General features: G+C 33.3%; 1 protein-coding gene across 1 annotated transcript; it reads left to right on the top strand.

Annotated features, from left to right (window-relative positions):
- Positions 1-3,613: 3,613 nt before the first annotated feature.
- On the top strand, positions 3,614-4,555 carry LOC127547180 (olfactory receptor 49-like). Its single transcript, XM_051973995.1, has one exon. The coding sequence runs from the start codon at positions 3,614-3,616 to the stop codon at positions 4,553-4,555; it is 942 nt and encodes a 313-aa protein (XP_051829955.1).
- Positions 4,556-10,006: the final 5,451 nt, after the last annotated feature.

Here is a 10,006-nt window from a genome sequence, read left to right as displayed (position 1 = left end):
CACTGAAGACTATTAGGCAAACTAAGTCAGAAGAGAAATACTACAAGACGTCTGAACCAGTCATATCAATTGCAATATCAGATTTCTTTAAAATTTTTTGTAATCATTTATTTGGTAAGTCAGTCAACTAGCATTTAATAAGTACTATGTGCTATAGTGTGGGCTAAAAACTGAGGGCAAAAGAAAAGACAAAAACACTCTCTGGAGGAGCTCATCCTAATGGGGGAGATAACATGCAAAATCCAATGGATATATAACATGTAAATGGAAAGATATATTGGAGGGAAGACACTAGCATATATTTACACTTGTACTTTTAAAATCACACTTGCATTTGGTGCAATATCTAGAATGAGCATTTGAGCAAAAAGAGTGAATATTGATTATCCAAAGAAATGAGCAGAATGGGGTAGTAGAAATACTAGACTGGGACCCAAAATAGCTCAGCAACTAAGAAGCTGTGTTCTTTTGAACAAATCATTTAACTGCTGAATTTCCTATTTTGTAACCTGGAAAGCTTTTATTAGTTAAGCTCCCTTCAATCTCTATTATTTCAATGGTTCTCCTCTGTACATGATAATAATACTTATCGAGTTCTTCATCCCCTCCAGAAAGGTAAAACCAGAGGCTTTCCTATAATGCATTGATTAATGTAATAATGTAATAACTACAAAGACTAATTAATGATATATCAAAGAAAAATCCTTTGTGCACTTGAGAAGTTCCAACTCCAGAACATTGTGATATTTTCATTTTGCTTTTGTGATCTTAAATCTTCTTCCTTAGGATGTACATGCAACAATAATATATATAGTACTTTACAAAGTACTTTACAAAGGTTATCTCCTTTTATAGTAATAATAGAACTAAGCTATAGGAGCTATTGTTACTTACATATTGTAGATGAAAAAACTGAAGTAGATTTGACTGAATTACACAGTGTTACACAGGCAGCAAGTATCTGTGAGGAAATTAGAACCTAAGGTTTCCTAACTCCATGTCTGATATTCAGCACAGAATGGCTGAAATACGATTTGAGCCAGAAACTATTATATAACACAATTTCTTTGATGGCAGAGTATTCTGTGTGAAGAAGCACAGAAAAGTTTTGCAAAGCCATTCAGATGACATAGCCCTACACATTAGCTGCTTAATCAACTATTCTCTATGAACTCCAGTTTCTTAATTGTTCAAAACGAGGAAGGGAAAGATTGGTACCGTTTTAGTTTACATAGTTTTGAAAGATCAAATGAAATGAAATTTTATTATTTCATAGAAGTAATTTTATAAAAATAAAAATAAAAACCTGCTATGTTACTTTGATACTTGTTCTTTTGCATTTGTGACCCTAGCACTTATTAAAGTACTGTATCATAGGAGGCATTTAAGAAATATTTGACATAATAAAAAAGGTACATTTTTCAACATTGTGAGATCTATGTAGCAGGCTAGTTATTATTACTTAATATATTTCTAGCTTGTGCTTATGAAAAGTTTTAGTATTTTCAAAGGTCTTTACAAATATTCTCATTTAAGCCTTACAACTCCTGTGAGTAAATGCTATTATTATTCCAATTTTACAAGTGAGCAAACCAAGGCAGAGATTAAGGGACTCATCCAAGAAAATACATTAAGCGTTTAAGGTCACATTTGCATTCAGGTCTTCTGGAATGATAATTCAATAAGCAATCTGCTAGGTTTCCAACTGCCAAACCTGTCAAAGCTTCATTGCCATAATCAATATATTCTGGTAATGGGACTCACCATTAGTTAGCCTGATCCTCATAACAGACACATAACTACAATGAAATATCAGGTTCATTTTCTAAATATTAATGGAAGAAATATATTAAAAATGAATTTATCACCAATCAAATCTTATAAAAACACACTTTTGTAAAACCTACAGATTTAAACATTTTAATGTAAATTTATACTCATTTTCATGTTTTAAATTTAGATAAATTATCTGTTTGCATGTAGTATCTCTTCAGCAAAATGTAATTCCTCTGAGGGCAGGAAATGTTTCATATTTTATCTATATATCCTGAGTCCGTTGCTTGTGACAAGTGCTTAATAAATGTTTGCTGGGTTAAATTTCCACTAGACAAACTATCCCAATGTATTTAAAAGCATTCTGTCTGAAGCTACAATAATGAATTCAATGAAGTGTAAATTATTTATTTAGATCTATAAGCCATGTTCTTATTCTATTAAACCTTTATACTGTGATTTCATAAAATGACACTTTGCACACTCTACATACTTGCCAAAGAGATTATTAGTTATATTTCTGATCAGGGACTGTTTTTTTTTTTTTTGCCTTTGTGTTCTCAATGTGTACAGTACCTGGCACATAGTAGTTAGTAGTTACTTAATAAGGGACTATTAATTTATTGTTTGATCCCTATGCTATATCCTGATTTTATCCTATTCTTTATCTTTAATCTTTCATTCATTCTATTCCCCCTCCCATGTTTAGAATATCCTCATCCCATATACTTTCTTTTTTACCCTGGTGCAGGGGCTCCCTACTGTGTGTTTGTGTCAGTGTATATCTCTTGGGGTATGTATATCTTCTGCAGTCTAATGGAGTCTATGGCTCTTTCTAAACAATACTTTTAAATGTATACAATAAAAATGTATGTTGGCTATGGTAGTAGATGTCTACAGCCTTTGATCCTAGGCAGGTTAGGGTGATGATTTGAGTTTTTGGGGTTCTAAGCTACAGTAGGGATAGAGCTGTTTGGATATTGGTACCAAGTCCAACATTAAGGAACATCTCTGCCCACAATGAGGCATATCAACCCTCTTCAAAGAGTGGCTAATGAGCTGTGAGTCCTATTGATCTTTAAGCCTGGGACAAGATATAAAAATTCAGTCCAAAAATAATAATTAAATGGAAAGAAAAATATATAGAATTGCAAAAGGGAAATAATGGTGCTGAAATAATATTGAAATTTACATGCTAACTTCATGGATGCAAGTTAAGAACTCCTAGTGGCAGCATCTTTTTAAATTCTTTCAGGTTCACCTCTATTGCAAAGTTGTTTTCTCCATTTTAGCAATCTTTTCTCCTTCTCCAACTCCTCTTCCCCTTTAGAAATGGTAATTCCTACAGTGACTCTTTCAGGTCAAGCCATTTGACTACTCCAGAAAACAATTGTCCAATTGTATGATTTATTTGAGCATATTTCCCATGCTATCACCCAATTCAAATAACTCACTTATCAGGAATGATGGATATTCATTACCCAATGGAATGGAAATGTCACTTTAAAGATACCTCCTTAGTTATTAGCTTTTAGAAATAACAAGTTAGTTATTTATATTTTGTTTTATTTTATTAGTTATTTTTTAACACACATTGCTTTATGGATCATGTTGGGAGATACAAATCAGAGCAAAAAGGAAAAACCATGGAAAAGATAAAAAAAAAACAGAAAAAAAAAGGAACATAGCATGTGTCAATTTACATTCATTCTCTTTAGACCACAACTGATTTTAAGCCTGTGCATGCCTGTACCTAGCTTAGTACAATGCACATAATTAGAAGAAATTAAATATATGTTGAGCCATAAGATCCTTTTTGTTTTATAGGTTCCATAATAAGATGATGAAAATGGGAAATGAGACAAATATTGAAGAATTCATCTTAGAGGGATTTCCTGCTGTCCAGCACCTAGGAAAACTCTTTTTTGTGGTCTTTCTACTATTATATCTTGTGTCTATCATAGGAAATACAATCATTGTCATGATCATGTGGTTGGACCATCGCCTCCAAATACCAATGTATCTTTTCCTGAGTGGATTCTCTTTCCTAGAATGCTGTTTTACAACAAGTGTTATTCCCAAATTGCTGACAATCTTTCTCTCGGGTATGCAAACCATTTCTTTTGCTGCCTGCCTCACTCAAACCTTTGTCTTCATTTCTCTTGGGGTCACAGGATTCTTTCTCATAGCTGTGATGTCGGTGGATCGATACCTAGCAATTTGCAATCCTCTGCATTACCCCAGTATCATGACAATGAAGATCTGTTTCCTTTTGATACTATTCTGTTGCAGTATGGGAATCCTCGTAACAACTATCCTGGTTGTAAAGGTGTCTCAGCTATCCTTCTGCGGCTCAAATATCATCAAACATTTCTTATGTGATCTTGGTCCTCTGACACAACTCTCATGCTCTGACACAAGTTTTATTGAATCATTGGCTTTTTTCCTTGCTCTGTTTATCATTCTGTCCTCCCTTACTGTTACAATGATATGCTATATCAATATTACAATCACGATATTGCATCTCCCTTCAGCCAAGGAACGCCAGAAAGCTTTTTCCACTTGTTCTTCTCACCTCATTGTCCTCTCTTTAATATATGGCAGCTGCATTTTTATATATATAAAACCCAATCAAGCCAATAAATTAGACACCAACCGAGAGGCAGCTCTCATGAACACTGTAGTTACCCCTGTGCTAAACCCTTTCATTTATACTTTACGAAATAAGCAATTCAAACTTGCTCTAAAGGATGTTATTTACAAGGTGAAATTGTTTAGATAGTCAACATGTTAAAGTTGGAAGACAAATTAATTCAATTCTCCATACACTTTTAAAATTTCTAATGACAAGAAAACCTTTTTCTCATTAGACAGCCCACTGCTGGTCAGTTCTAACATGATAAAAAGACTTTAATTTTTACAATAATTGTCTCTTATAAATAATCTCATTTCTCAAGTCAAATTTATAATACAAACCATCCTTCAATTGATAAATGCTCAAAGGATATAATTTTTGAGACAAAGAAGTAAAAGATATTTATAGCCACATGAAGAAGTGCTCTAACTCACTTTTCCTTGGAGAAACCTTAGAAGACTTGTATGAATTGAAACAAAGTGAAATGAGCAGACCTAGGAAAACATTATACATAGTAAAGGCAACATTGTGTGATGATCAAAAACGATTTAGTTCTTCACAGCAACACTCTGATCCAAGACAAATACAAAGTATTCACAATGGAAAACACTATCAATATACTGATAAAGAACTAATGAACTCTAAATACAGACTTTGCTTTATTTTGTGTGTGTGTGTGTTTTTTTTTTATTTCTTCTTTCACAAATGTAACAAATGTGGAAATATGCTTTCTATAATTAAACATCCTATATCAAATTATTTACCATTTTAGGAAGAAAGGAAGAGAGAAAAATTTGGAACTTAAAATAATTGCCAAAAAATTGTCTACACATAATTGAGAAAAAATAAAATACTATTTTCTTTTAAATGAAAAAAGTACCTTATGTTAAGTAGAAATCCCAGGACACATATTTTTATCTGGAATAGACCTCAGAAGTCCCCTAGTCCAACTCCCTCATTTTAAAGTGAAACTGCCATTAACTCAACTAGCATTACTAAGATTTTTTTTCTTTGCATGGCAGTCAGGTTTAGTGATTTGGCCCAAGTCACAGAGCTAGTAAGTGTCAAATTGCCTGAGGCCAGATTTGAACTGAAATCCTCTTGATTTCAGGGTTGGTGTTCTATCTACTACACCACCTATCTGCCTTTCATTAGTAAGATTTATCAAGAAGATTAATGTTTGCAAAACCCACTGCATCAACTATCTCGTTTAAATCTTTATAGTAACTCTAGGATTGATAGAATGGGTATTATTATCACCATTTTGTAGATGAGGAAACTGAGATAGCGACAAGCTTAATGACTTATTTAGAACAGTCATTAAATGGTCAACAGCTAGATCTGAACTGGATACCCCTAATGCCATAACCATCACTTCATCCACTATACCATTCACAACTCATACTCACTAAGCATAGATCCACTAGTCTTTGGATTCCTTGTCTAAAAAAAGAGATGGCTTAGATAGTATATACTTTCTTTCTCAATTAGGGTCCTTTTGTTGTTATTTGTTTGCTGTCAACTGGAGAACCTAATAATGACACATATGGTTGACAAAAAGCCTAGAAACATTCTCTGATCTTAGAGTTAGTGAACAAACTACTGGGAAATCTTTAGCAGTAGAGATCCAAGAGAAATGTTAGTGTACTTTGTGGGACTCGGCAGAAAGACTTGAATTAATTATGTCTGATTTAGAGTAAAATAATACCTGAGAGAATGAATTTTCTCTGAAACCACTTAGTACTACTCTTGTAAAAATGTTCTATTTAAACACAGGGTTTGTTGAAAAGTTTAATCACATCCAACATATAAAGGACTGCTTGCCATCTAGGGGAGGGGGTGGAGGGAGAGAGGGGAAAAAAATCGGAACAGAAACGAGTGCAAGGGATAATGTTGTAAAAAAAATTACCCTGGCATGGATTCTGTCAATATAAAGTAATTATTAAATAAAAATTTTTTAAAAAAAGAAAAGTTTAATCACAAGTGAACAGAAAAAAATATTCCCAGAAGGGGAAAAATATTAAATTAACAATAACCATAAAGCATGACACCATGAATGATATGCCTGGAGGGATTATGAAAAGAATGAATTTGGATTTAAGCAAAAATGTCTCATCACTTTCTATCAGCACAATATCCTGTTTAATAAATAGGAGAGAATTAAAATGACATCATTATTTTAGAGTCAATGCCTGATCAAGCCATTATGAGCTTGGAATGCTCTGTCACAGATCGGACACAAATATTCTCTTCAAAGACAACAATAAATCAACTTATATATGAGACAAATTTGACAATTTTGTCTCTGTTATAATTAACAGAGGGAAGGCATTGGAAATAAGAGATATTGAGGAAGGCCTCCTATAAAAGGTTGGATTTTAGTTAGGAATTAAAACAAGCCAGGGAAGTTAACAGTTGAGGCAAAAGGAGAGCAATCTAGTCATGAGAGAAGGCCAGAAAAAATGTCCAGAGTTGAGAGATGGAGTGCCTTATTTATGGAATAATTCAGTGTGACTTCATTGAAGAATATGTATTGGGAAGTAAGGTGTAGAAGACTGGAGAGGAATGAGGGAGCAAGTTTATGAATGGTTTTAAAGGCCAAGTTGAGCATTTTGTATTTGCTCTTAGTAGCAATGGAAGCTAATAGAGTTTATTAATGGGGGTATGTGTGGCATGATTGGACCTATTTTGGAAGAAAATCACTTTAGTGGCTGAATGGAGGATGGATCAGAGTGGGGTGAGACTTCAGGCAGACAGTCCCACCACCAGATTATTGGCAGTAATCAAGGTTTGAGGTAATGAGGGTCTGCACTGGAAGTGTCAATGAATGGAAGGAGACATATTTGAAAGGGGGCTTTATTAAATTACCTCTAAATTTTGAAAAAAATTGTAAATATGTGATGCTAGTGATGGAGATTGAAGGGTCTGTGAAAGCAATCATATTCTCCCTAATTTTTTCCTTTTTCAGCATGTTGCAATTTATAAATCATTGAGCATGCTTATATGTCAATATCATTCCTTAAACCTATACTGAAACATTGTACTCCAGATTTGGACTGAACAAAGCAATGTGCAGTACAATTATCACTGTGCTTAAGCTGGATATTTTTGCTTCTATCAATCTAAATATACTTTACATTGTCATTTGGGAAATTACATTGTACTATTGAACCCCTAACTCCATTCCCTCTCATTTACTTGCCTACTCCACTCTACTCTGTTTTGCTCTATCCTCCTCTACATAGTTGACTCATATCTAATAAACTAAAAATCCTTTGAAAACATTAGGCTATTAGACAAATCAATTTTCACAACATAATTATGCTGCCTTTTTAACTTATGAAATATGTTATATTTTAATATATGTGACTTTTCAACAATGATTTGATTCGGGGCAGTTCCAATAGCCCTGCGATGGAGAGAACCATCTATGTCCACAAAGAAGACTGTAGGAACTGAGGGTAGATCACAACTCAGCATTTTTACTCTTTTCATTGTGGTTTACTTGAATTTTATTTTTTTCTCATTTTTTTTAACTTTTTTATCTTATTTTTTCTTGTGCAGCAAGGTAATTGTGTAAATGTGTAAGACTATTGGATTTAACATATATTTTTACCATGTTTAACATATATTGCATTATATGCCATCTAGGACAAGGGATGGGGGAAGAGGGTGAAATAGGAACACAAGATTTTTCAAGGATCAATTTTGAAAATTATCCTTGCATATGTTTTGAAAATAGAAATCTTTAAAAAAGAAAAAAGAAATTATATCATCAGTAAAGTTATATATTCCACAATAAGAAAAGAATAGGTTTTTGTCAATACTGAAGTAGTTTCAGTTCATTGTTCAGACCTTCTCAAATTTGTTGTGTCAAATTGAAGACTATTTAGCACTTCCAAAGTGGTAGGATCTGTATGAGTGTATGTTAACAAGTGTGTATAGGGGAGGGTGCTAAGCAATTATCAATTATGTGCATACCAACATATTTTAAGCCCCATTGAATAATTGTGATATATGCTATTTATTGTCCAAGGCACAATGTGACTTCATCCATGAAGCCTTTGCTATGTTTCTTATAATTAATCTCTCCTTCCACAAAATACCTTATAATTTCCTATTTTTATACATGATAGAGTTGCCATCTCTGATCAGAATTTAGCTCCTAAGATCAAAGACAGTTTTGTTTTTCACCTTTGTATGTCTAATGCCTAACAAATGTTTTTCATAAAGTAGGCTAATAATATTTAATAAACATTTAATGAATTGAATGAAAAATTTAACTTCACTTTTATCTGGAAACCAAAAATGACAATCCTAAGCACCCATCCTTTTCCCTACTTCATTGCTGAGTCTTTCCAGAGGGAACAGTGAAAGTTTTTTTTTTTCTTTTGGGTATATTTGTGTACATGCACAAGCACACACACACACACACACACACACACACACACACTATCATTACCATCATCACTGATAAAACATAAGCGTGATCAACAGAGAAATGGCTGTCAAAATGGGTAGAAAGGAGGCACTGGACATATTGTATTATGACTACTTATCCAGATTTCCATCAATTATAATTGTCCATTTGTTGATGAATGTACTTTTACCATATTAAAAAAAAATCATAACTATTGTATTGCTTTAGATCCTGGGCACTCTCATTCCAGCCCACTCTGCACCTCTCAGCTACATTCTGGTCTAAATTGTTCTGCTCAGATATGTTCTAGTTTTGTCTACTCTGTATAGCTCTGTTCTAGTCTACTCTGCTTTGCTCAGATATGTTCTAGTCCAATCTGATCTATGTTGTATAATTACATCTTTGTCTACTTGGCTCTTTTCTGTTCTGATATTTTCTAGTCTATTTTATTCTGGATAGCTATATTCTAGTCTATTCTGTTCTGTATAGCTATGTTCTAGTCTAGTCTGCTCTGCTCTCTGCTATTTTCTAATAAACAGTCTACTCTGAACGTTCAGTTATATTCTAGTCTAGTTCACTGTGCTAAATTTTCTGATCTAATCTACTCTGTATAATTATGTTCTAGCCTACTTTGTGCTAATCAAATCTATTTCAATTTATTTTTTAAATATTTACATAGACCAAGATCTAATCAGGCAATAAAAGAAATTCTAATTTTTGATTGAGTCTTCTCTCTTTGTGTGCACAGACAGTTCTGGGAAATGCTGATTCTCCCTTTTCTTCAGACAGTTGATGTAGCAATTTCTAAGTCTCCTTATGTCAAGATTTGGGTGATCTAAGATCCAAGATTCTATTTTTTTTATATATAGCCCACCTCTCCTTATAATATTGATTGTTGGTCTATTTGCCATCTGGGTGGGGGGGAAGGCGAGGAAAAATTGGAACAAAAGGTTTTGCAATTATCAATGCTGAAAAACTACCCATGCATATAACTTGTAAATAAAAAGTCATAATTTAAAAAAAAGTCATTGTTGAGCAATAAGAGCTGACTTTCAAGTTCATGTGCCCCCCCTTTGCAAAGGATTATAGATAGATAGATAGATAGATAGATAGATAGATAGATAGATAGATATAGATATAGCTATTAAGAAGATAATGAATCTGGTTTTGTTGACTAC

This window comes from Antechinus flavipes, chromosome 2 (genome assembly GCF_016432865.1).
Source record: "Antechinus flavipes isolate AdamAnt ecotype Samford, QLD, Australia chromosome 2, AdamAnt_v2, whole genome shotgun sequence".
Lineage (NCBI taxonomy): Eukaryota > Metazoa > Chordata > Mammalia > Dasyuromorphia > Dasyuridae > Antechinus > Antechinus flavipes.
Note: the sequence above shows the minus strand (reverse complement) of the source record. Positions and strands in the feature narration are given on the sequence as shown.